Raw genomic sequence first — 24,216 nt, 5'->3', positions numbered from 1 at the left:
GGTTTTGGATCTTCCAAAAAATCTGCATTTTCAGATAAAACGGAAAAAAAATGAAAAGAAAAAAAGGTAAATGATGGAAATTATTTTTTACTCAATAACTGTACATGGGAACAACCTCAATCAGATAGAAAGCTAGAAAATACAACAGTATCTCTGCTTGTTACAAGGAAAAAGGTTTTGAATACACATCGAATGGTTCGTTGGCAGTCAACTGTGGTTCCTGCAGCAAAGTTTAAATAACAAACTCAGCATAGCACAAAATATGTGATGGTTTTGCCAAAGTATGTATTATATGAACATGCATTAACACCATGTCAAACAGTTTAAGGTCTTTTACAATTTCCATAGGCATTTGACTGTATAGATCTCCAATAGCGCTATGGAAATTGCAAAGAGCAGGGGAATCAAGAAGAACAGCAACAGAACACTGTTTTATGCTGCATAACTAATCCATCCAGAAAATAGGACCTCTAGTCACCATAGGAACCCAAAAGGTAAGATATCAAAGGATTTGTATGCAGAAATCCTCAATTTTCATGGCTTTTACATTCTTTACACAGTCACTACAGCTTTTATAGTGGTGATTGGCATGCAGAAGAAAACAACAATACAAAATAGTAGTGAAAACTTACCTGTCTAAGCCCACCGGTGAGACTTCCGCCTGTTAGGAGCATTGTGAGAAGAGATGTCACAATGCCACCATCAGGCCCATTGTCCGTATTTCGAATGGTTGAGCGCATTGCGTTTAACATGTCCCCGTATGTAGTTCCATGTCCACGCTCAATGGCTTGGATGAAAGAATAAGTCATCGCACCAGTTGAAGTAATTTTTGAGAGAGCCTGACCATAACGTTGCAGAACAAACATTTTCAGTCCCTTTTGAGAAGAAAAGAAACTGCATTTTTCACTTGAATTATAAAGTTTATTCATCTGTATATGCCTAGGACTTTACCGAGGTGTCAGCAGAGGTTTGATCATCGTCACAGCCACTAAAAGAGATAGCCTCTCCACCACTTGTTCCTTTCCATATTCCAGATCGAGGGCGATGGTCCTCCCAAACGTATCTCCCACTCCTAGATCAACAATGTAAGCACAATAACGAAGGAAAGAATAACCAACAAACAATCGAGCAATATTAGGACTAACCGGTCCATTCTGCAAAGAAATGGTAAATCCAACACAGTGCCACTATGGCAAGCATCAATTATGGCGTGAAGCTTAGCCCCACGAGGAAGAGGTCTAACAATTGTGGCATTGATCTCATCATCAATAATCATTCCCTGTGTTTCAAAATCAGTTGGACAAAGTGTTTCATCATATCCATCCACCTCATCTCCCGAGTAATTCCTCTGCTGTGAACCATGACCAGAAAAGTGAAACACCAAGGAATCTCCAGGCTTGCAACCCTGGACAAGCCAGTACAATGCCATTCTCAAGTTGTGCTTGGTTGGCCGCCTATAAGGATCAGTTTCTTCTTCTGCAAATTGTCAAGTGTCGCCATCAAGATTATGGTCTATAGGTTTTTTTGGATCAATAAAACAGGAAAGAAAAGAAAAGGTCCAAAAGAGTATGATCTACATACTTCTAGACCTTGAATTGAAATTACAGGTAATTATAGAAATTGAATGGAGCAGGCCAAAAGTTAAAGAATTTAAATGAAAATGCCTCAGAGACCAAAAAGAACACGGCAATTTACTAAAAAATAATACGGCACTATTTGATATTAAACTATCCGGCGATATAAACTAAGACAAAAGAAGACAAGTAATTAAACCTAACTGAGATAAAAGCTAAAGAATTGAAAAAGAAAAAAGAAAGTACCATTGAGCATAAGAATGGAAGATTCCGGGAATTTGAACCTGTTAATCAACAAGTATTTCATACATTTGGCGTCATTAAGACATCCCTTGAGTTCATTCCTGGTGTTCTTATAAGAGACTCCGCAAATCAGAGCACGCTTGTTACCATGCGGTGAAGGTGGCGGCCCAGGTGGCGCGTGGTTGTACGGAGACGGAGCAACCGCTGGCAGATGAGGAGGTGGGGGCTGGTAATTGTGGTAACCAGAAGAAGAAGAAGAATAAGGTGGAGGTGGTGGAACGGAGCGAGGATCAGCAATTAGAGTGATGGCGTGGCAGATAGCACAGCGGATTGACTTGGCTCCTGGGGGAAGCTGCAACGGAGTATGGCAGTTTGAACAATCAACTAACATATACATGGCGATACACAGAGAGGTGAGAGAGAGAATTTGTGAGTTGAAGCTCAAAAATTGTAACAGTAGATATGTCGATGTGAACGTCAATGGCTTCGGGAAAGGAAAAGAAAGGAAATGGAAGAGAAAGAAAACTGGTTATGATCGGTGGAGAGGGAGTTGTAAAAAAAAAAAGAGGAAGAAGAAGAAGGAATTGAAGGTGGTAGGATGGAGGGATGAGGAAGGGGAGGGAAAATGGAAAGAAAGAGACGGACAAGAACTTTGACTTGCTTCGCTTGAGCGATTCAATAATTGGACGATTGGCCAAGAATTGAAATAACGATTGACGAATGAGAAAGAACCTAATGCCGTGTCCAACAGTAGGCCCACTAAATATATTAATAATAATAAAACATAAAATGATAAAAATGTATTATTCGCTAACAACATAATAACCTAATGGAGTATAACTATATAAATTCTAAAACCTTTATCTAATTCCTATTCCCCTTCTAAAAAAACATTCCTATTCAAAACTTTTTTTATTTCTTTTTTTTTTTTTTTTGAGAGAGATATACTATGATATAGACTATAGAAGTATTGTAAATTTACCACAATAACTAGAATTACAGGGCAAAACATTCAATTAAAAATTTACAAGAATAGAGGATGATATTTAGCTATATTTCTTTTTTTTTTTTTGTGTAAACCATGGATATCCGGATTCATTATTAGAAGCTGTCTAATTTAACGGTTAAAACTCTTTGTCCCTCCCTGCAGATGCAACCATATTATCTTTTTGGTCATAAGGAACTCACCTTAGTTATATAGGCTAAGGATGATTAGTTTTGTATTTCTTTATTTTAATTTGCATTTACATATACAAACTTATTGTTTTACAAATCAAAATAATTAAGGTATGTTGAATCAAAATAGATTGAATCACAATACAAATATCATTTATAAAATTGCTTTTTGTGTTATTGATAATTAAATTGTGTAAATATATTTATTAAAGATTAAGATATAAAAATTAAAAGCTTTATGAACTTAAATTAATTTGAATGAAGCTGACGACTGAAAGTGGAGTTGTTGGGAATTCACATCATCTGCCTGTTTTATAAAAATGGGAAGATTAGAAAAGCCGTCTCACGACAAAAAAAAAAAGCACGTGACAAAGTCCTGCATTGACTCTATCGTGCAAGCACTTGTTTTCTTTTCTTTACAAAAAAATTATGTGCTTAAATTAGGAGCTCAAACTTAATTTTATTTTTTATTTTTTGCTAAAATAATATAAATTTTTTTAAAAGCAAAGGATCCCTTGCAGATTTTTTTATTATTTATTCGATGCCAAAAAATTAAAATAATATTATAAATAACAAAACTTGTTGTTAGAAGTTTTTTTTTTGGTATAGTATACATCAATGTATTTATTATATTTCTCAAAGAATTATAATGTATCAAACAATTCACTTTATTTAAGAATAAATTATCATTTAAAACTTTAATAAAGGCACGATTGAAAAAAAGGAAAGAAAATCAGTTGGAAGTTATAAGGCAGAAAAAGTAATGAAGGAAAAACAGAACAAAGAGAAAATAAAGCAAGCATGGTAGAGAGTAAGTGATCCCAAGCACTATGTCAGAGAATAGAGACTAAACAAAAAAGGTTGATGGAGAACTCTATGTCAAAACTTTGGAGCTAAGGTTTCATCCATGTAGACCATCATTGTCCAGGGTTCTTGATTTGGGTTTGGGGAGGCCGATGCATGCAGTCGATTTTGATTGGTGTGTTTCGTGGGTATAGGCAAGTAATTTCCTGCATGTAGAATGTGGGTCAGTGCGTGTGGATGTAACGTGTTTGATGAAATGCTTGTAAGGCATGTGATGACTTGGACTGGGTTAATGGGAAGTTGTTTGATGGTAATTAGGAAATGGCGGCTTGGACTACAGTGGTTATCAGTTTTGCACGGAATCTGAAGCCCTCTAGAAGCAGTCCTTTAGATTGGAAAAATAAAGGGGAAATACTCAGTTTATAATTTAAATAAATCCGTTATTAAGCTTTTGACAGATGATGCTCACCCATGTGTGTTAGGTTCGCTAACAACGCGTAGGTTCCGTTGGCCGCGAAAATGGAAATGTAGAAAATGCATGATTCCTCTCTAAAAGTGCTTTCTCAATTAGTAACGTGCTATGGTGGAATTCTGTGGTGAGTTCAGGACTCTGATATATAATTTAAAATATTATTTCCGCCCATAATTGGACCTCCAAGTGTATAAAAAAAAAAAAAAGGGTTTATAGATAATTTAAAATAAAAAAATTAGGGAAAATTTGTCTAATTAGAAATAACTAACTTGAATTTAAGGATGTCAATTAGTGAATAAAATTCTAATAGCACTAAACTAAATACTCATCAATGAATATTCAGCTCTCTTGTCAACTCTCGTAATCAATAAACTAGAAAAAGAACTAGATGGATTTTTCAAAGACCACCCATTACAACAGCAGCAACTCTATTGCTGCTTTCTTGGTTTTTTTGTTTACTGGTTTAATTTTTATCTTCATGTCCAGCCCGACCGGATCCAAACCCTTCCTTTCATTCCAAGATTATAACCTTAATTGCCCATCTCCGAATGCAGTAACAATCTCTTTTCTCTTTTTCTTTTCTTTCGATTGGATTCTTGTATATATAGTATTTTTTAGAGAATCATTTACTAATTAGACTTTTACATTGTAATTGTCATTTTTGTGCATTACAGAGCGACGGGGCTAGCCATGGCTATAAAGATGACCTTGAAGCAGCTTTGGCAAAGGCATCAACTGCGAATAAGAGCGTAATAATCGCAATGGCAAACAAGGCCTATGTAGAGGGAGATAAGCCAATGCTAGATATGTTCTTGAATAGCTTCTGGCTAGGGGAGGATACGAGAGATTTGGTTAATCATCTTCTACTAATTACAGTCGATCAAATGTCGTTTGAGCGATGCAAGTTCCTCCGGCTTCATTGCTACAAACTCGAAACTGATGATGAAGGTTTTGACAGCGAAAAAATGTACATGTCCGACGATTTTATCAAGATGATGTGGAGAAGAACTCTGGTTCTTGGAGACGTGCTAAAAAGGGGCTACAATTTTATTTTTACGGTACGTTTCTTAGTTTCTAGTAGTTATCCATTAGTGCATGAACAACTAGATAGATGATCTTGCGTTCGTGATTCAAATTTTTAACGAGTAAGGCGGAAAATATAATTATCTTTTCCCGGAAATATATATTTCCAATTTATTTTCGGTTTTGGTTGCAATATTGAAAGTTGACTTAAAAAATATTAAGAATTTTAATTTAATTTGGAGATGATAAAAACATTTAGAATTATTGAAATTTTATATTAAAAAAATTTATTATTAAATATGAGAAAAAACATAAAAAAATGATACTATGGCTGGCCACAAGTGATCAGTAGTAGTTATCGATGATTAGTAGATTAAAATTATAAGCTTATAAAGTTATTTAATTAAGTTTATGGAAAACATTTTTCCCTTATTCAAATGACTTTTTTCAATTAGAAAAATATTTTATGTTAATTAATTTTCCTAAGCATCTATTGAAAAGTCTAGAAAATATTTTTTCAAACGTAATGTCAAATTGGTTCTAATATTTATTCATTCATTTTTTTTTCAAATAAAAGAAAAAATTCTATAACTTTTAACACTTTTACAATTTTAACTGGTTTTTAAAAAAAGAATCCGTTGGTTACCAATTACTTATTTCTTTTAGGTTTTCATTCAAAATTTCACCACATGAAAACAACATGCAATTGGCTAATTTACTAAGTCTAACTTTATTTTAATAAGATAATTCATTAATTAAATTTGAATTATAGAACATTATTTTTCAAATTGAGGACACCAAATTAAACTATATTTGATATAAAAATACTATTTATTTATAAATTTTAGACTTATATTTTATTTATTATAAAAGTCTCAATTTTATTTTATTTTTTTAAAGAAAATAATGAACCTAAATGAAATGTAACCCACTCCTTCAGAGTTAGTAGACACGTCAACGATTTTGAATGAAAATCTACTAATATGCCACTGTTATTTATCCATACTAGAATTTTTTTTTTTTAATTAAATTTCATTTATTGACAGGACACCGATTTAATGTGGTTAAGGAATCCATTTCCAAGGCTGAACTTAAACGAGAGCTTAGATCTTCAAATCAGTACTGATAGTTTCAATGGAAATGAGCGGTCAAAAGCAAACCCAATAAACACAGGGTTTTACATGATAAGATCCAACAACAAGACCATCTCATTGTTCGAATCCTGGTACGCTAGAAAGAACAGCTCCATTGGAAAGAAAGAGCAAGATGTTTTGAACGAGATGATGCATGAAGGTGTGTTTACAGAGCTAGGGCTTACAGTAAGGTTTCTGGACACACTTTACTTTAGTGGGTTTTGCCAAGATAGCAGGGACATCAAGGCTGTTATTACTGTTCATGCCAATTGTTGCCGAACGATAAGTGCCAAGATTGCTGATCTGACGGCTGTCATTGAACATTGGAAGGGGATCAACACCTTCCCGTCGGTCAACGGTACATCCACATTTGCAAGTTTGAAGCATGAAGCCTGCAAGAATTCGTGGATTTGACCTTCAATTTGGATAGGTTTATGAATTACATACTATTAATTGATGAAAATGGAAGTAAATTAGGTTCAGCCAAGTTTTTACTTAATTCAATTTTTTAGTATTTTTAATTAGTAACATATATTAGTATTTTTTCAGTAACACAGAATAAATATTTTTTTCCAAAAATAAAATAAATGTAGTGGAAAGACAGATCTAGTATGTACACTTTAATAGATATATAGATATAGATGCATTATATTGAAAAAAGATTTATGTTTACTAAAAAAGGAGTAATAAAATAAAGAGTGTGACCGGTGCGATTAATTTATGAATCAGTTGACTATAAACCCTAGCCTTCCAAGCTAGCGATGCGGGCTCGATTCCCGCTAGTTCAACTTGCTCGTGGTCTTGAACCAGCGAAGCATATCTATATCTATATTCCGAGAGAGGAAAAAATAATGACTATGTATAATTAGCTTTAGGGACGTTTTTCACAGTTTCAGAATCTCAAACCTCAAGAATTAGTTTTCTGACTCTAAAATAAGACGAAGAAAAAAGAAAACGAAAGCCCTCCATAGAAAACAATATATGTACAAAATAAGAAGAGGATGCAACGGACACTCATGACCTCACGTACTTTAAGGTTTCCAAGTACTGGCCTATAAATTGCAATCTTCCTAAATCAATTAACATCAAGAAAAACAAATAAATCAATCTTCACAAAATGGTTAAACACCTCTCTTTCACAGCCTTTCTCCAATGTACCATTCTTTCCATTCTTCTTGCAGCCCTCACGGTTTGCTCTAATGATGCGACGCCAATCCCTCCGGATAAATCCCAAGTACAAAGTTGGTTTGCTGCCCATGTCAAGCCACTCGCAAGCCGCAAGGGCACCCTAAATAGCACCCTCGAAGCAGCCGAAGCTAAACCAAAGACCATTAAGGTTAGACAAGATGGAAGTGGAAACTTCAAGACTATAACGGATGCTGTTAACAGCGTCCCAGCGAAAAATGCGCAACGTGTGATTATAGATATCGGACCTGGAGTTTATACTGAAAAAGTCACGATTCCAAGAGAGAAACCCTTCATTACATTTCGTGGACCACCTAAAATGGCAACCTTACAATTTGGTGGTACAGCTGCTAAATATGGAACAGTTTATAGTGCTACATTACAAGTGGAGTCTGAGTTTTTTGTGGCAGCAAATCTCATTATTAAGGTTAATCTCTTAACTTGTGTTTCTTATACTAGTTTTGTTCCTATATACACAATAATTACATTTGAATTTATGGATTTGTTGTTGGTTTAGAATACTGCACCACAGCCTGATGGGAAAAGAAAAGGAGCCCAAGCGGTAGCTCTAAGGACTGGTGCCAGCATGCAAGCTTTTTATAATGTAAGACTGCTTGGATTTCAAGACACACTGTGTGACGATAAAGGTTTTCATTTCTTCAAGGATTGTTACATCGAAGGCACTGTCGATTTCATTTTCGGAAGTGGGAAATCCATTTATCTGGTAACAAATCTTTGCTTCAAAACTCACTAAATCTGTTTACATAGATGGATCTAATATTAATTTACATATGAAATGCAGAATACACAGTTATATGTGCTCGAAGAGAAAGATGCTCAGATCATAACAGCACAAGCAAGGGAAAAAGAAGGAGAAGATATTGGGTACTCATTTGTTCATTGTGACATTAAGGGAGTAGGAAATAGAGCATTCTTGGGCCGAGCATGGATGGCTATGCCTAGGGTGGTGTTTGCTTATTCTAGTATGAGCTCGGTTGTCCATCCAGAAGGATGGTCTAATAATAACCATCCAGAACGTGAAAAGTAAGTAATGTTTAAGTTAAATCAATTTAAATCCATCAAATGAATATACATATATAGCTCATTGTTAAAACTGATGGCTGGAAAATGAAGGAAAATAGTGAAATTAGAAACTGAAATTTTTCTAGCAATAGAAATTCCAATTAACCAAGAAGCCATATCTAAAGAAAGTTAAATAAATTTTGCAGGAATCTTTATTTTGGAGAATTCAAGAACACTGGACCAGGATCAAATCCAAAAGGGCGTGCTAAATTTAGCAAGCAGCTAAGTTTTGAAGAAGCCAAACCCTTCCTTACTCTTGGCTTTATCAAGGGTTCTAGTTGGTTGCTTCCTCCTCCATAGATATAAAGAGTTTATTCATAAATATATATACACACACTATACAATAAGGACAAGATGTCTGCAAATCTCATGCACTAATTCCAATTTTTTGCTCTTGTGTTTTCCTGAGTTTATACCTTGTAAGCAAACAAGATTGCTCGAATAAATACAAATCTGGTGTTGAATATATTTTCCTTTTGTAAATGTACAATGTTGACAAGTTTTTATATTTTATGATTCTTAATTAGCTCTTGAAGATGCATAAAAACTATATTATTTTATTATGTTTAATTTATATACACTAAAAAACAGAGAAATCATTATAAAATTCTCAGGATGCAAGGATAAAAATTTTTCAATTCATGTCTTTCATATGTTTTTAGGAAAAGTTTGAAAAATTTTGAATTACAATATACGAGACTAACATAAAGAGCTTTGTTTGAACTTAATTAAACTTTTATTATTGAAATATGTAATAATAAGATTTGTTTGTTAAATTAACATTGAATGAAACCAATCAATTAACCCATAATTGTTAAAATTTCGATACGATACCGCATCATATAATGAGATAGAATAACAATTCAACAAAAATAAAATAAAATGCCTTTTAAAAGTATAAAAAAAAGACATTTACTGAAAATTTAATCCACGTATTTTGCATATATATATATACTGAAAACAAAAAAGGAGAAAGAAAAGCTACTTTGATGGGTCAATAGTTAATTAAAATATTTTTTGAACTTTGTAAATTAATTAATAATATTGATATTAGTGAAAATTAAATAAATTTATAAATGTATTTTATTAGAAGAAAAAAAATGTTGAATTCATGCCAGAATTCCATATAGAAATGAGAATGTACTACACATGGTAATTAACCATGCAGAGGAGAGGGGAGAGCAAGGAAGGGTATTCAAATTGGAATGCTAAAGAAAAAACAAAAAAAGAAATGGAGTTTGTTAAAATGAGGTTAGAATTAATGTTTTAAAAAATTATTAGGATAAAAAAAAAGGAATTTTTTTCTTAGTTCCATTCCCAGTATATTACTTTTTTTTTTTTTTTTTTTTGTGTGTAAATATATTTGATTTTTAAATAAAAAATATTCACTCATCAATTGTTTCATAGCCCATAGGCCCAGTTTAGATTTTTGATGGGCTTAGACCTAAGCCTTTGACTAGACCCTAACATTGGGTGGAATCAGTGGGCCTGAGAATAGATATACAAAAGTAGCCAGCTGAAATTCGTAAAATTACAAATTAACCTTTCTCCCCCAATCTGTCGAATCGATCAAAGGATATCAGTATCACATGCTCACGCGCACACCCACCTCCCGATCCCTAGCTAGTTTATATGTTTTATTCCCAAATTTAAAACCCCAAACCCAAACCCTATTAGTTTCAGAAACCAATTTTCCACGGGAGAAGAGAGATGGATCCGCACGAAGAGCAAGAGCATGAGGTGTACGGAAGTGAAATTCCAGACGAGGGAGAGATGGACGCCGATATCGATATGTCTTCTAGGCTTGAGGAAGATGAGGACCAGGGCCCTAACTCCAAGGTCGTTCTCGTGTTTTTCTCTTTCTCAGTTTTGTCTAAGATTATAGGTTTATTTACCTGATTTTCTCTGCATTTTCCTCATTTGAATGGATTAGGATTTGGAGGACATGAAAAAGAGACTGAAGGAGATCGAAGAAGAAGCTGGCGCTCTTCGCGAAATGCAGGCTAAGGTTGAGAAGGAGATGGGCGCTGTCCAAGGTAGACGCTTCTTATATTTGTGTGTCTATGTTATATTCTTACTTCTAAATTTGTTTGACTTGCGGAAAAGAGTAGCTTGGTTTATTCTAAATATTTGTGGATCTTTAAATTCATATTTTATCCTAGTCTATAAACTTTTGTATAGTCATAGATGTTCACTTTTAGATAGCAATGTGTGTGTAACTTGTTAATTTCAGGTGGCAATTGATTGAAATTTGGGAATTTTGAATTTATATTTCTAGCTAACTTAAGAAAGGGTACTAGCAAGTGCATAACTAGCACATTAGCTCATTACTGGATATATACTGATGTCCTTTTAAGATTTTATATTTTGTTTAACTTACAAGCATTTCCTGTTTTTCTTCTAAATTTAGATTCTACTGCATGATGCAATTCTTTAGTTAACAGTTCAACTTACTGTTGCTTATACATCTCTTTCCCCCTTTGAACTTGTGTAAAGATTCCTCAAGTGCTTCTGCGACTCAGGCTGAAAAGGAGGAGGTGGATGCCCGCTCTATCTATGTTGGTAATGTGAGGGTTAACTATCCTTATTCTTCTTGTTTTTTTTCCTTTTTTTTTTTTTTTTCCGTAGTTAGTGTCCTTGTTCTCTATGATGTTTAATTTGTTGGTTTCCACTGGTATTTGCATGAATCATTTGGATTATGTTCATCTATTTTGATATTTAAAAATTTATGTCCTGTATTTAAATAATTTAGCTGCTCAAATGGTGCTTTGTCTATTTGTTTCTGGCTAAGTCGTTGTGTCTATCAATCTCTCATGTGTGGACCAATACCACACACTGTATTATCAATTATTTATCCTAACTGATGAATTAAAAACATCTATATTAGTGCTAATGCTTATATTTTGCCATTGATTAAATCTCATTTGGGTTAGTTGTGTTCTTTCATGTTCTGATGTTTGTACAAGTTTAGAGACTTGAGCAAGCATATTTGAGAGAGTGGAATATGGTTCCAACTTCAATTATGTTTTTCACTTCAGGTAGACTATGCCTGTACCCCTGAAGAAGTCCAGCAGCATTTTCAATCTTGTGGAACCGTTAACAGAGTGACAATTTTGACTGATAAGTTTGGTCAACCAAAAGGATTTGCTTATGTTGAATTTGTAGAGGTTGATGCTGTTCAAAATGCCCTTTTGTTAAATGAATCAGAATTGCATGGCCGTCAGTTAAAGGTATTTTAACTTGTTCTCTTTGCTGGTTATTGTTCTGTGAACTTGTTTATATGATTATAGTGGTGTCTTGTTTATCCTTAGGTCTCTGCGAAGCGAACCAACATTCCTGGAATGAAGCAGTATCGAGGAAGGCGTCCAAACCCTTATTTTGGGTTCAGATCCCGAAGGCCGTTTATGCCTGCTGCCCCATTCTATCCTCCATACAGTTATGGGTAAGCATATAACCCTTTTGGTCACTTGGGATTATGAAGGAATTACGAGAAAAAATTTTATCTTGCATTTCTTTGCAATTTACTCAAGTCCATGCATGTTTAATTTCTCACGTTGTTTAATATATAATAGATGGTGTAATTTGATAATTTTTATGCCTTTTTTCAGCTGTGATTTGAACTTTTCTTGCCCAAAAAGGATATCTTAATATTTTAAGGCAGGATTAAAAGGCTTTTGGTTCACAATCTATAAGAAGGACTAAAGTTTTGAGATACTTTCTCAGTTTACAGTTTCATTCTTTCTATTAACTACGAATTTTGAATTTTGGATAGAGTACTGGACAAACCTCTTAATTGGTAAGATACATAACCAAGGTATTGCCAGTACATTGTTCTGTAGCCCATGTATGGGATTAGGTTGTTCAATTTAATGAACTATACACCTTATTCGCATCTTAAAAGGGACAGCAAATTGTTAGTTAACTTTGGGATATGATATTGTTTTCTTCATTAGCATTCATTTATTTCAATATTTTTGGTTCATGTGCATCAGAAATGAGACTGATTGTTTGTCATAGTCTTTTCTTGGGAGAAGCCTCAGTCTGGAGGCTTTTCCAGGTACTGTTGGATTAGAAGAAGAATTTTCTTCGTTGCATTAGCATTAAAGAACATGATATCTTTTCATTGGAGAGTTAGTAGTCCGTTAATCCAGACTAGAACTTCTGTTGCATGAAAGTAATTTAAAATGCTGGCTACTATGTATATATATATATATATATATATATATATATATATATATAGCCTTTTCCTCTTTGATAGCTGGAAGCTCATCCTGATGCATCTTGTGAGTGCAAAATGCAGTGAAATATGTATATTCGCAGTGATGGTTCATGTTAATTTAATCTCATGTGCAGGAGGGTTCCAAGATTCAGACGACCTATGCGCTACAGGCCATACTAGTGGAACCATTTTGAAAAGGCCATTGATTCATGGATTATGATGGTCACATCAACATTGGGGTTTAATGAAGGGACAGAAGGACTTGTATCATCATTTGCATGGCGAAGGCCAGTCTGATTTTTCTCAAATTAATAGCTTGCAGGCAGGAGTGCTAGATTCTTGTGAATCGAACAAATTACTTGCTTTATAGGGGATAAAGGGGCGCCAGATGTGCAAATGTTGTGGAATGTTATTTTTTCTTTCATGTATTTACGAATTCATGATCTAAGATTTAAAGTTTCAGTGAGGTTAAGTTCAAACTTCAGGGGTTATATGATTGGCCACGTGATGCCTTTGTAGTTCAGAAATCATATTGGCAAGTTAGTTATTTTACAGATTAGCTATGGCCTGTTTGCCTCTGGCGATTTATTGTTCAATTTCATGTTTTAATCAAACGTTACTTAACCGTGATGACTTTGGCATTTCAACTAATATATTTGACTACTCTGTTTAGCACCTTGTTTAGGGGGTGTAAAATTGAGTCGGTGTGTCCAACTCGGATTAACACAAACACAATCCATTTAGAATGTGGTAAAATGAGTTATAGTTTAGGGGTGTAAAAATGAGTTGGTGTGATCAACTGCGTAATCCGTTTAATTAAATGGATAAAGTAACGGTCCATTTAATTAAATTAATAGAATAATGGTTTAGATGAGTCAATTCGTGACACATTCATTTATATTGTGTCATGTTCGGATCATTGTTTATGATATAGATTCATTTTTAACCCTTTGGATCACATACAAATTTATTTAGCTCAATCCGGACTCATTTAATTTCCATATAATTCGTTTAAACTCAACTCTAACTCATATAACTCAAACTCAATCCTAAGTCATAGATAATTTCTGCATTAGGTAAACAGAACTCGATGGTTGAGTAGATTTGATTATTGATGTAAGAGATGCAATTAATTAGGTTACCTTAATCACGGTAAATCATGGTAGAGTGATCTTGATTTTTTGAACTGCATTGGGTTACTTCTTTCTTTGGGCCTCTGTTTCATAATCCTCTACGTTGTTGACAGAGTTTAGGGCCTCAGGCAGCCCAACCTATTCTTAGCACCAAAATAAATTAATTAAATTTTTTTTAAACGAAATCCACTGTGCTTCCGAAATCGAAACTCGCTTCCACGCTCTATCTCTCTCCCCGATTTGATTTTCTGGGAACCGCGACTTTTGAATTTATCTTATAATTGAGGTAATCTCTAGCTGTATTTTGCAGTTCCTTCGATTTCTTTTATGTTTATCTTCGCTAATTATGCTTACTCTTTTTTTTTTTTTTTCTGTAAAAGAAGGTTTCAATGGCTTCTTCTAAAGAAACCGATGATACTCTCGATAATCCATCATCGTAAGCCTCTGTTTCTCTTTATAAATTTCTTGTCAACATCCTTTTCTTTAACATTTTTTTATTTATGTTAATTATTTATTTTAGTTATTAATTTTAATATGTTGTTGTTCATCGGTTTAGATTGGGTTATATTACTTAAGTAGTTTATTTAACTTAGTGAGCTGAGCTTTTTTGCAAATTGATTGCTTTTCTGTAGAAAGTTTGCTTTTCTTTTCTCTTCTCTGTTGCAGCTTACAGCCCTCTTTTTTTTTTTTTCTTTCTCTTGGGTGGTGGGAGTAATTTTTAGGCCAAAAAACATATACAAGGATCCAGATGATGGACGACAACGATTTTTGCTTGAGTTGGAATTTGTCCAATGTCTTGCGAATCCCACTTATATCCATTGTAAGTTCATGACTTCTTTTTGAATTTCACTTTAATTTTGGCATTGAATACCCTCTTAAATCACCTGTATCTTCAGCAATAATATATCCCCTGGCCCATATTCTTTGAAATTTGAGTGTTGTAGGTTTTGCTTTCGAGTGCTTAAGTACCAGAAATGCTTAATTGCGTCAATGCATTTTTCAAACTCAAAGCAAACTGATTTTAGAGTGTCTTGTCTTCCTGATTTTTTCCCCGAGAGTTATATATGAGTTATCCCCTTTAAGATGTCAAAGCATCTGAGATATTTTTCAACCAACTTTTACCTTTTATTTCCTTCTTATATCTTGGAAGCTTCTATCAGGATGCAACTGTTAGTTAAAAAATTTAAATACATTGCACCTGTTCATTTGTTGATTTGTTGCTGTCTGAATCTTAGGAGTATGAGTTAACGAGTTCATGTATTTTAGTTGCTCTTTTATTGCTCAGGCATCAAAATTCACTTATTAGCACCCTCATTTGCATTTCATGCTGATGCTGGTTTCTCAAATTTTTTAATTGTAGATTTGGCTCAAAATCGCTATTTCGAAGATGAAGCGTTTATCGGCTACTTGAAATACCTTCAGTACTGGCAACGACCTGAGTACTTGAAATTTATAATGTGAGCTAATCTGTTAAATGCATGCCAGGGTATTGTTACTTTAACAAACTTTGGCTTTCTGATTATGAAATGAACTAAAATGATGTGAATTTTATTTTATTTTTTATTCCATTTTTTTACTTTTTTTATCCATGTGATCACCATCTGATGTGATTCCAGGTATCCTCATTGTCTATATTTTCTTGAACTACTTCAAAATGCAAACTTCCGCAATGCAATGGCACATCCTGGCAACAAGGTTAGATTCTTGTGTTTTTTTATTGCCACCTTGAAAAATAATGATGTGAATAATTATCATTTATGCTTAGATATTTCTTTAATAATTAATGCCTGTATAAGAGTTGGCTCTTTCCAGTTTACAAGCTCATTCAACTGATGCAGATTTATTTCAGATGGGATTCAAAATGGATACTCTGAGATATTAAATTTTGTTTCTGCTTTTGCTTTATATTTTTATTAATAATGTTAGCATCTGGCTCAACATTTCCTGGCTTATTAACTGATTAGTGACTGGAGACTTGATCTATGTTGTTTGCTCTTGAGGAATCGTGCCCTAGAGTTTAGTTATATCCTCATCCTGGTCTACTGCTATTCAGTGAGTATCTTGAAAGTTGCTATTAGGTAGAATCTTATGCATTTTGAGTTAGCGATAGCTCAGGACAGATGAGGTGATGGCGTCTATTTTTGTAGGGTCTTCTTGTTTCTAATTTCCATATTAAAATGACTGTCTAGAAGGATAAATTTTAATCTTTTCATTGTCCAAGAAATATGCATATTTTTTGTTTACCATCAAGTGATAACTCAGTTTTATGTTTGTTCCGGGGCAATTTTAGTCTTACTTTCTTTTATGTGAATCTTTAGGAGTTGGCGCATAGGCAGCAATTCTTTTTCTGGAAGAACTATAGAAACAACCGATTGAAGCACATTTTACCTAGACCACTACCTGAACCTGCGCCTGCACCCCCAGCTTCTGCTCCACTTCCACCTCCTGTGCAGCCAGTACCACCTATGCCTGCAACAACCATTCCTGTCCCAGCTGCTCCTGCCTCAGCACTTTCTCCTATGCCATATGGCATGGCACCTGGTTCTGCCCTTGCAAAAAATGACATGAGGAATGCTGGAATTGATCGAAGAAAAAGAAAGTATGAAATTTATTGATTTTCTGATTCATTAGTTGGGCAATTATACTGATTTCATGCTCTCTCTCTTGTCTATCATAAAAGATCATGACGTATCAGCATTCTTATGCACATGTTGCTTCTTTATTGCAGAAAAGAAGTTTAACCTGCTATCAGCTGACTATGAAAGCAGTGGGGCAAACATATCTGCTGAGGTAGCTATACATACTCGTCCATTTATTTTATGAAACTGAAAAGGTGTGACAAAATCTAGATCATGATTGTCCATTGAATGATTTGTGAATTATATGTTCTTTTTTTCTAGGCATCAATCATCTGTTTCGCAACTGTTTGATTGCCATCTTCTCATATTATGCACAGTGAAAAATTGGCTTACCCTCAAAAGTTTTGCTGAAATACTTGTCAACTGAATGAATGTCATGAAAGCCTCAAGAAATTGTCAGCTCCAAAGTTTTTAGATGCGGTCAGCATCAATCTGGAATTGCTTACCTTTTCTATTGCTGGTTTTCAGTGTATGTTTGTCTTTATATATTCTTTGCAATAATTTCAAAAAAATATTTGATTGCTCTAATCTAACTTGTTAAGTGAAAGGGATCTTTTGCGGAACTATCGGAAAAGGTATCAGAGATTAGTTAGTTTACCATCTAAATTGGCTTTTACATAGATGACTGGCTTAACTAAGATTTTAATATTGATTTTTTACCTGAAATTTTTATTGAATCTGAAGCCCGAGCTCTGTAAAATAGTGGAAACAATTTCTGCTCTGTGTGATGGAGAAGATAATATAATTCTACTCTCATATGAAAACTCCACTGAATAGGGTATGTTTGGGAGGATGGACGGAATCAAAATGGGTCAAAAATTTACCCAGCTAATAGTATATAATCAAAAAACATTTTATCCTTTTTAAGGTATTGAGTCAAAATATTACAAACCAAATACGTTTTTCACCCTTCCAAACGGTCATAATATTGGCGTTGAAACAGTTGTGTATGGTGTGGAGGAGTATTTCAATTAATGAATGACATCTTATTCACATGGGTAATATAATATTGCAACAGGCTGTTAAATAAGCGTGGAAACACGTGTATCAAAAAAATATAAAAAATAATTGAGCTGTTTTACTAATCTCCATCGCTTTCATGTTCTTGGCGATAAGAGCGTAAGATGCCATGCCACGTCATTCTGCGTCACTGCTTTCGCTTAGACGCGGCGAAAAAAACACCCGCGGCTCGCTACGTCAATCGCCTACCAAACTTAAGTTTTCTATTGAGCCAAAAAGTTGTTAAAAACTAACCAACTACTTCCTATGTGGATATGTGATTGGTGACTCAGATGAGTAACGTAAAGCACTTGATTTCCTAATATGAAAATAAATGGATCATGGTCAACGGTCCAGATTTCCCCAAAAATCCTGGACTCAGTTATATACGAATAGATTTTTCACGTCCTGAATTTCTGCCCTTCTCCGTCTAAAATTTGGATTGTCCTCTTTTGCACGTTACGCATCATTATCCTTTACACATTACGTATCATTTGTTTTGAAATTGAAAAAAAATAAACCAAAAAGTTTTTTTTATTAATATACTAAATTTATTATAGAGCTATTAATTATTAAATTCAATTATTATATATAAATAACTAAAATTTATGCCTTTTAACATTTTAGAATGTAATGATAAAAACACAAGTATTAAATTTATTAATTGTTTGAATTTTTAAAAATAATATAATACAATTATATATTTTGCACAGTACGTGGCACATAATTAGCTTTTCAATTAATAATTTAGTCAATTATGGATAACACCTCATCCAATATTCAATTTCAACTATACCCAAATAACCAGGATAAAGGAACAATAAAATAAACATGTCCTTGTATCTATTTAATTTTCTTTTTTTTTTAAGTATAGGTAAATAAAAAATAAATTGATTATGGACAGCAAAATAAAGAATAATCAAACTTTGTCATGTTTTCAAAAAAAAAAAAAAAATCAAACTTGTCAACTAAATTAACCTTAATATTTGTGCTGCCACGTAACACCTCAAAGTGAAAAATAAAACAATAAATTTAATTATTTACTTTTTTGGTCATTATTTGAAATACCAAACTAAGCAAAAGCAAATTAGAAAGGTTTAATGACAGGGATATTATTGTAAATTGAAGTTTTTTTTTTTTTTTTCCACTAAACGACTCTCTCTCTCTCTTTCAGTCTCTCCCTTTCTTTCCTCTCTTTAAAATCACGATTATCCAGAGAGTTCACACCCCAATGGACCAGTGATATACGTGCTCATTCACTACCTTCCCTTTATATTATCGGTCTGCCAATTCCCGTTTCTAATTCATATTTGCTTTTTCTTTATCCGGTTGCTAATCCATTTCAGCAGTGGCGTTGTATTTTGTTTTTCTGGATTCTATTGTTTTCAAGATTCTGTAGGCAGCAGCTATGAACGCTCTTGCAGCTACAAACCGAAATTTTCGAAACGCCGCACGGATTCTTGGGTTGGACTCTAAAGTCGAAAGAAGTCTTTTGATCCCATTTAGAGAGATCAAGGTATACAAATTAGAAAATTAGCAAAACAACTGAGTCTTTCATTTGTAATTATTTGTGGATTTTGCACAGAAGGATTCTGTTTTTGATTATGCTGTGGGTGGCTTGATCAGGTGGAATGCACCATTCCTAAGGACGATGGAACTTTGGTGTCATACATCGGATTCAGAGTGCAACACGATAATGCTCGTGGGCCCATGAAGGGAGGCATCAGATACCATCCTGAGGTGTTTGATCGCAATATTTTCTGCTTTGTATTCAAAATTAGTTTGCTGTTTTCGTGTTTGAGACTTTACCAATTAACGTGTATTGGGATGCTTCATGTTAATTGTTTAATTTATTTTTCCACCTCCTATATTTCCATCGGTGATCCATCTTGTTGGTTTTCAGATTTAGAATTTACCAAATTATGATTTCCTGTCCCCTTTCCTTTTCCAAATTATGAAGAGCGATTTCACTTGAAACTGTTTCTCCAAGTCCTCTCAGATTATTTCATAATGTTATGATTTAGAATTGATTTTGAAGTACATATTTCCTTTTGTTTCCCCCTGGAAGGTTGATCCTGATGAAGTCAATGCATTGGCTCAACTGATGACATGGAAGACTGCTGTGGCAGACATACCATATGGTGGAGCGAAAGGAGGGATTGGATGCAGCCCGAGGGAGTTGAGTTTAAGTGAGCTAGAACGACTTACCCGTGTCTTTACTCAGAAGATCCATGATCTCATTGGTACTCATACTGATGTTCCAGCACCAGATATGGGCACTAATTCACAGGTATTTTCATCTGCACTGATTTCTTTTAATAGTATATTTGTTCATATGTTCACTTTCTCGAATTTAATTAATTTAGTCATAATTAGATGATAAAATATGTAAACAGACAATGGCGTGGATATTGGACGAATACTCAAAGTTTCATGGTCACTCACCAGCTGTTGTGACAGGAAAGCCTATAGTAAGTGTTAAAGACTGTTATTTTCCAAGTGTTTGTGTGTTAAATTTGAAACTGTCATCTTAAAGCAGAATAAATAATGCTTATCTCCTCATCTATCTCTTATCCATATTTGTTACTAGGATCTCGGTGGATCACTGGGTAGAGAGGCAGCAACTGGTCGTGGAGTTGTTTATGCTACTGAAGCTTTGCTTGCTGAATATGGGAAATCCATTAAGGGTTTGACATTTGTGGTTCAGGTAATCTCGAAAAAAAATTTCATTTCTGAATTTGGTTATCATTTAAATTACATTCTTTTATGTGATTGTTATTTCATTAAAATATTGCTAATTTAACCCTTTTAATTTTCAGGGTTTTGGGAATGTGGGGTCTTGGGTAACAAGGCTCATACATGAGAGAGGTGGGAAGATTATAGCAGTGAATGACATCACCGGTGCAGTCAAGAACCTGAATGGACTTGATATACCAGAATTGCTCAGGCATAAAGAATCCACTGGTGGTTTGACAAATTTTCACGGTGGAGACTCCATGGATCCTAATGAACTGCTGGTACATGAATGTGATGTGCTCATCCCTTGTGCTTTAGGTGGAGTCTTAAATAGGTTAGCATTTTAACAAGCAACCTGTTCTATGCTTTTCAGTTTCCTATCAAAGTATTGCATGTCTTTTTCAATTTCTAATTGCTACTGCTAGCATTCCTGTTATGTTCTTGGAACTTTATTGTAGTTCTTCCAATTTTATTTCTTTTACTAACAATCACATGAACCTCAGCTAATTTTGCCTATTTGTCCCTTTGAAGGGATAATGCTTCAGATGTAAAGGCCAAGTTCATAGTAGAGGCAGCAAACCATCCAACTGACCCAGAAGCAGATGAGGTAACTTTACACCTCTGCTTTTGCTGTTTACTACAGAAAGGTGGAGAAAGATTTTTATGGTTCTTATTTATGAGATTTTGATATTGCAGATTCTATCCAAGAAAGGAGTTGTAATACTCCCTGATATATATGCAAATGCTGGAGGTGTGACTGTCAGCTACTTTGAGTGGGTTCAGGTAACATATTGAAAAACTAAGATGGATTAAAAAATATATTTTCTTCTTGATATTATATTATCAAAGTTTGAAGAGCCTATATACACTGATCATCTGAAACTCCACTTGGAGGCCTAGAATGTTATTAGATGGTAGAAAAATGAAGCCAATTGCCTGATTCCCCAAACATACGACTTCCGGTGGAGTGCCACATAAATATTCTGAATTGTTTTGCTTTATTTTTATACCTAAAAAGGATGAATATGTTCCCATATATATATATATATATATATATATATATACAGAACGAATATGTTGATCAACTTCCTGGACAATTTATTACTCAATTTTGGACATTGCTTATTTCTTAGTTCCTTATTTGAGAAGGTAGAGGACATAGTGAATGGTGCCTTGAATACTGAAAATTTCCAATTTTGCAGAATATTCAAGGTTTCATGTGGGAAGAAGAACAGGTGAATAAGGAACTTGGGAGGTATATGACTCGAGCCTTTCATAACATCAAGAACATGTGCAAAACATATGACTGCAATCTTCGGATGGGAGCTTTCACCCTTGGGGTAAACCGAGTTGCACGCGCTACTTTGTTAAGGGGATGGGAAGCTTGAATCAATGTCCTGTTAATCTCCAGTCTCGGATATAACCTGTGGACAACTGAAGGAGACAAATTGGACGCTATTGTTACCCGCTGCTGAATTGATTTTTTTCCCCTTATTTATTTATTTTTTTTTTTTGGAAAAATTACTTCTGGATTAAAGGGTGCCATTTGATAGGGTGGTTTTTATTTGAAAAGAAATGAAAATTATAAAAATTAGATTTTATTCTTTTTGAACAAAAATTGAACTTATATTCGACCAACAGGGTGATTCTTGTAATTTGTAAACCCAAAATCTTGCTTGCTCCTAGTGCAAGAATTTATTTCTCAAGTTAGTTAAAGTTCAAATTTCAAAGAAGATATAATATGTTGTTAAAAGAGTCTCTTTCAATTCTAAAGCTTTTTAGAGTTTTTAGTTAAATTCTTCCAAATAGTCTTAAATCAGATTGTACCTCTAAGAAAAAAGTTCGCACTTTGCTTTCCTTAATGGCAAAGCTGCAATTATCGATGGATTTTCCTTTTTCAGATTTTGCCATATCTTTGGAACCCAACAAAAGATTCAAAAGTCGGGTTCCAGAGAAGCCCATAATCTCACATGAAAAATAAAAGGAAAAAAAAATTGAGGAAAGATAATATTTTTTATTACAAAGGCATGGGCATATTTTCTGCTCCTATCCTCCCATTATCACTAACAGAAACACCAAACAAGCAGAAAAACAAGTCTCCTTGAAAATCCATGGCTTCCATTTCCATTTCCCTTTCTGCTTCATTGCAAAGCGCTTGCAGCTCACATCATTTCACCAAGAAACAACAGCCTCAAATCAAACCTTCACGCTCTTTGGGGTCAAAGCAGGTCACCCATGTTGTTACTCTAAATGTTGAAGATCAAAATAAGGGCTTAAGCATAGCTAAACAACAGGAGAATCCTCCTTTGCACACTCAAGAATTAAAATCAAAGAATTCTGATGACAAATCAAAAACAGAATCCTCTGCTCCAAAATTTATAGATAAGCGCTGGAAGAAGGGAACTTGGGATCTAAATATGTTTGTTAAGGATGGAAATATGGATTGGGATGGTCTTATTGAAGCAGGTAAGTAAATGCCACTTAGATCTTATATGGTTTGCTTTTACTAATTCAATCTATTCAATACTCTGTTTCTTTGGTGTTGCAGAAGCAAAGAGGAGAAAATTTCTTGAATTATACCCAGAAGCATCTACAAATGAAGAACCAGTACTGTTTAGGAGCTCTATAATACCTTGGTGGGCATGGCTCAAAAAGTCATATCTACCAGAAGCAGAGCTACTCAATGGTTTGAAGCCTTAAAAACAAAAAATTTCCAGTCCATATTCTTTCATATTGATCTTTAAAATTGGCACTTTTTTTCATAAATTTTGATGCAGGTAGAGCTGCAATGGTGGGATTCTTCATGTCATACGTTGTCGATACATTGACAGGGATTGATATGGTTGGCCAAACTGGAAACTTGATATGCAAAGCGGGTCTTTTTGTAACTGTTATTAGCATAATACTCCTTAGGCGGACCGATGATTTTCAGAGGCTGAGAAATCTAGCTGATGAAGCTACTTTGTATGACAAGCAATGGCAGGCTTCATGGCAAGACCAGGATGCAACAAGCAGTGGTGTATCTGAGAAAAATGGAAACTAATTGTTCTTGTTGTAATGTATTATTACTTGGCAGAAAGACAAAGAAAAAGTTTATATTGCTTCTTGGAATTACTCTGAAACCTGGAACGTATCCAGTTTTGTATGATGTCGAAGTTGTTAGTTAAGACAAATTGAAAGATCTCTCTTTCTTTTGTAAACTAGAACTCAAAATCAATTAATTGCTTACCATTAAAAAATGTGAAATCCTCTACTGGCTGTGGCTTATACTTCGGTTTCATGCGCTCCGATGTTCACAGTAGCTAATAAACATTTTATCTCCAAGAAAACCAACTAGGAAATAGAAGTACATGCTATATATTTGTAAAAAGGAGATTTTCGTATATTTGTTTTCACGTTAAATCATATTTTTACAATATGAGTCTATTCGGCAGAATTAATTATTTTGATAGTTATTAGTTGTTTGAATAACTTTTCATAAAATTCTAAAAGCTAAATGTTACATGAATTAACTTATTACAAAACACTACGTTAATCTTTAACAGTTAATTAGCTCTATGTTACCGAACACTATAAAAAATAATGTTTAAAATAGCTGCTGCGTACTTTAAATTCTATAATATCATTTGTTTGTTTATATATTTAAAATATATAAACAAAATAAAGGGCAATTTTTAAATAATGAAGGGATTTAAGAATTTTTATTTTCTTTTAAAAAATGTTCTTTAAATTCATGTCAACCAAACAATGGAATGTGAAATTACAAGATTTTATATTCCATTAATTAAAAAAAATAT

At 34.0% G+C, this 24,216-nt stretch overlaps 7 protein-coding genes across 9 annotated transcripts; 6 read left to right on the top strand and 1 right to left on the bottom strand.

Annotated features, from left to right (window-relative positions):
* Nucleotides 1–71: 71 nt before the first annotated feature.
* Nucleotides 72–2,508, bottom strand: LOC105648678 (metacaspase-1). Its single transcript, XM_012235144.4, has 5 exons — nucleotides 1,821–2,508; nucleotides 1,146–1,476; nucleotides 952–1,072; nucleotides 633–839; nucleotides 72–220 (listed from the first exon to the last, which is right to left on the bottom strand). Exons 1-5 carry the CDS (start codon nucleotides 2,212–2,214, stop codon nucleotides 161–163), a joined length of 1,113 nt encoding a protein of 370 aa, XP_012090534.1. The 5' UTR covers nucleotides 2,215–2,508; the 3' UTR covers nucleotides 72–160.
* Nucleotides 2,509–4,577: 2,069 nt separating this feature from the next.
* LOC105648885 (uncharacterized protein At1g28695) lies at nucleotides 4,578–6,955 on the top strand. Its single transcript, XM_089726693.1, has 3 exons — nucleotides 4,578–4,822; nucleotides 4,944–5,327; nucleotides 6,339–6,955. The coding sequence occupies exons 1-3, from the start codon at nucleotides 4,658–4,660 to the stop codon at nucleotides 6,837–6,839; spliced, it is 1,050 nt and encodes a 349-aa protein (XP_089582819.1). The 5' UTR covers nucleotides 4,578–4,657; the 3' UTR covers nucleotides 6,840–6,955.
* A 560-nt stretch (nucleotides 6,956–7,515) lies between these two features.
* LOC105648676 (putative pectinesterase 63) lies at nucleotides 7,516–9,161 on the top strand. The gene is made up of 4 exons (XM_012235142.4): nucleotides 7,516–8,037; nucleotides 8,128–8,334; nucleotides 8,413–8,654; nucleotides 8,840–9,161. Exons 1-4 carry the CDS (start codon nucleotides 7,543–7,545, stop codon nucleotides 8,991–8,993), a joined length of 1,098 nt encoding a protein of 365 aa, XP_012090532.1. The 5' UTR covers nucleotides 7,516–7,542; the 3' UTR covers nucleotides 8,994–9,161.
* Nucleotides 9,162–10,265: 1,104 nt separating this feature from the next.
* On the top strand, nucleotides 10,266–13,471 carry PABN1 (polyadenylate-binding protein 1). Its single transcript, XM_012235141.4, has 6 exons — nucleotides 10,266–10,532; nucleotides 10,627–10,729; nucleotides 11,190–11,260; nucleotides 11,732–11,923; nucleotides 12,005–12,135; nucleotides 13,047–13,471. Exons 1-6 carry the CDS (start codon nucleotides 10,404–10,406, stop codon nucleotides 13,090–13,092), a joined length of 672 nt encoding a protein of 223 aa, XP_012090531.1. The 5' UTR covers nucleotides 10,266–10,403; the 3' UTR covers nucleotides 13,093–13,471.
* Nucleotides 13,472–14,192: 721 nt separating this feature from the next.
* Nucleotides 14,193–17,212, top strand: MED31 (SOH1 family protein). 3 transcript variants are annotated; one of them, XM_012235139.4, is made up of 8 exons: nucleotides 14,193–14,331; nucleotides 14,429–14,481; nucleotides 14,768–14,865; nucleotides 15,406–15,502; nucleotides 15,662–15,740; nucleotides 16,364–16,644; nucleotides 16,774–16,835; nucleotides 16,946–17,212. In XM_012235139.4, exons 2-7 carry the CDS (start codon nucleotides 14,435–14,437, stop codon nucleotides 16,784–16,786), a joined length of 615 nt encoding a protein of 204 aa, XP_012090529.1. In that variant the 5' UTR covers nucleotides 14,193–14,331; nucleotides 14,429–14,434; the 3' UTR covers nucleotides 16,787–16,835; nucleotides 16,946–17,212. The 3 variants fall into 3 exon arrangements, with proteins under 3 accessions (XP_012090529.1, XP_012090530.1, XP_020540859.1); XM_012235140.4 differs by having other exon boundaries at nucleotides 14,215–14,331; nucleotides 14,426–14,481; nucleotides 17,002–17,212; XM_020685200.3 differs by having other exon boundaries at nucleotides 14,215–14,331; nucleotides 14,426–14,481.
* A 1,655-nt stretch (nucleotides 17,213–18,867) lies between these two features.
* On the top strand, nucleotides 18,868–22,020 carry LOC105648884 (glutamate dehydrogenase 2). Its single transcript, XM_012235137.4, has 9 exons — nucleotides 18,868–19,199; nucleotides 19,310–19,423; nucleotides 19,752–19,973; nucleotides 20,080–20,154; nucleotides 20,274–20,390; nucleotides 20,503–20,753; nucleotides 20,951–21,026; nucleotides 21,116–21,202; nucleotides 21,622–22,020. Exons 1-9 carry the CDS (start codon nucleotides 19,092–19,094, stop codon nucleotides 21,805–21,807), a joined length of 1,236 nt encoding a protein of 411 aa, XP_012090527.2. The 5' UTR covers nucleotides 18,868–19,091; the 3' UTR covers nucleotides 21,808–22,020.
* A 236-nt stretch (nucleotides 22,021–22,256) lies between these two features.
* On the top strand, nucleotides 22,257–23,665 carry LOC105648672 (hypothetical protein). The gene is made up of 3 exons (XM_012235136.4): nucleotides 22,257–22,885; nucleotides 22,968–23,105; nucleotides 23,197–23,665. The coding sequence occupies exons 1-3, from the start codon at nucleotides 22,531–22,533 to the stop codon at nucleotides 23,460–23,462; spliced, it is 759 nt and encodes a 252-aa protein (XP_012090526.1). The 5' UTR covers nucleotides 22,257–22,530; the 3' UTR covers nucleotides 23,463–23,665.
* The last annotated feature ends 551 nt before the right edge of the window (nucleotides 23,666–24,216 follow it).

Source organism: Jatropha curcas, chromosome 10 (genome assembly GCF_041381405.1).
Source record: "Jatropha curcas cultivar XTBG-Jc1 chromosome 10, XTBG_Jcur_1.0, whole genome shotgun sequence".
Lineage (NCBI taxonomy): Eukaryota > Viridiplantae > Streptophyta > Magnoliopsida > Malpighiales > Euphorbiaceae > Jatropha > Jatropha curcas.
This window is presented reverse-complemented; position numbering and strand designations above follow the sequence as displayed.

Excerpts from the sequence above, each read along its gene's own strand:
- PABN1 (XM_012235141.4), top strand. The coding sequence starts at position 10,404 with ATGGATCCGCACGAAGAGCAAGAGCATGAGGTGTACGGAAGTGAAATT. Across the intron at positions 10,533-10,626 it reads ACCAGGGCCCTAACTCCAAG|GATTTGGAGGACATGAAAAA; the intron begins GTCGTTCTCGTG and ends TGAATGGATTAG. Across the intron at positions 11,261-11,731 it reads GCTCTATCTATGTTGGTAAT|GTAGACTATGCCTGTACCCC; the intron begins GTGAGGGTTAAC and ends TTTTCACTTCAG.
- LOC105648885 (XM_089726693.1), top strand. The coding sequence starts at position 4,658 with ATGGATTTTTCAAAGACCACCCATTACAACAGCAGCAACTCTATTGCT. Across the intron at positions 4,823-4,943 it reads ATTGCCCATCTCCGAATGCA|AGCGACGGGGCTAGCCATGG; the intron begins GTAACAATCTCT and ends TGTGCATTACAG. Across the intron at positions 5,328-6,338 it reads GCTACAATTTTATTTTTACG|GACACCGATTTAATGTGGTT; the intron begins GTACGTTTCTTA and ends ATTTATTGACAG.
- MED31 (XM_012235139.4), top strand. The coding sequence starts at position 14,435 with ATGGCTTCTTCTAAAGAAACCGATGATACTCTCGATAATCCATCATC. Across the intron at positions 14,866-15,405 it reads GAATCCCACTTATATCCATT|ATTTGGCTCAAAATCGCTAT; the intron begins GTAAGTTCATGA and ends TTTTAATTGTAG. Across the intron at positions 15,741-16,363 it reads TGGCACATCCTGGCAACAAG|GAGTTGGCGCATAGGCAGCA; the intron begins GTTAGATTCTTG and ends GTGAATCTTTAG.
- LOC105648672 (XM_012235136.4), top strand. The coding sequence starts at position 22,531 with ATGGCTTCCATTTCCATTTCCCTTTCTGCTTCATTGCAAAGCGCTTGC. Across the intron at positions 22,886-22,967 it reads GGATGGTCTTATTGAAGCAG|AAGCAAAGAGGAGAAAATTT; the intron begins GTAAGTAAATGC and ends TTGGTGTTGCAG. Across the intron at positions 23,106-23,196 it reads AGAAGCAGAGCTACTCAATG|GTAGAGCTGCAATGGTGGGA; the intron begins GTTTGAAGCCTT and ends ATTTTGATGCAG.
- LOC105648676 (XM_012235142.4), top strand. The coding sequence starts at position 7,543 with ATGGTTAAACACCTCTCTTTCACAGCCTTTCTCCAATGTACCATTCTT. Across the intron at positions 8,038-8,127 it reads CAGCAAATCTCATTATTAAG|AATACTGCACCACAGCCTGA; the intron begins GTTAATCTCTTA and ends TTGTTGGTTTAG. Across the intron at positions 8,655-8,839 it reads AACCATCCAGAACGTGAAAA|GAATCTTTATTTTGGAGAAT; the intron begins GTAAGTAATGTT and ends TAAATTTTGCAG.
- LOC105648884 (XM_012235137.4), top strand. The coding sequence starts at position 19,092 with ATGAACGCTCTTGCAGCTACAAACCGAAATTTTCGAAACGCCGCACGG. Across the intron at positions 19,974-20,079 it reads ATATGGGCACTAATTCACAG|ACAATGGCGTGGATATTGGA; the intron begins GTATTTTCATCT and ends ATATGTAAACAG. Across the intron at positions 20,754-20,950 it reads TTAGGTGGAGTCTTAAATAG|GGATAATGCTTCAGATGTAA; the intron begins GTTAGCATTTTA and ends GTCCCTTTGAAG.
- LOC105648678 (XM_012235144.4), bottom strand. The coding sequence starts at position 2,214 with ATGTATATGTTAGTTGATTGTTCAAACTGCCATACTCCGTTGCAGCTT. Across the intron at positions 1,073-1,145 it reads TTTCTTTGCAGAATGGACCG|GAGTGGGAGATACGTTTGGG; the intron begins GTTAGTCCTAAT and ends TTGTTGATCTAG. Across the intron at positions 840-951 it reads AAACCTCTGCTGACACCTCG|GCTCTCTCAAAAATTACTTC; the intron begins GTAAAGTCCTAG and ends CGTTATGGTCAG.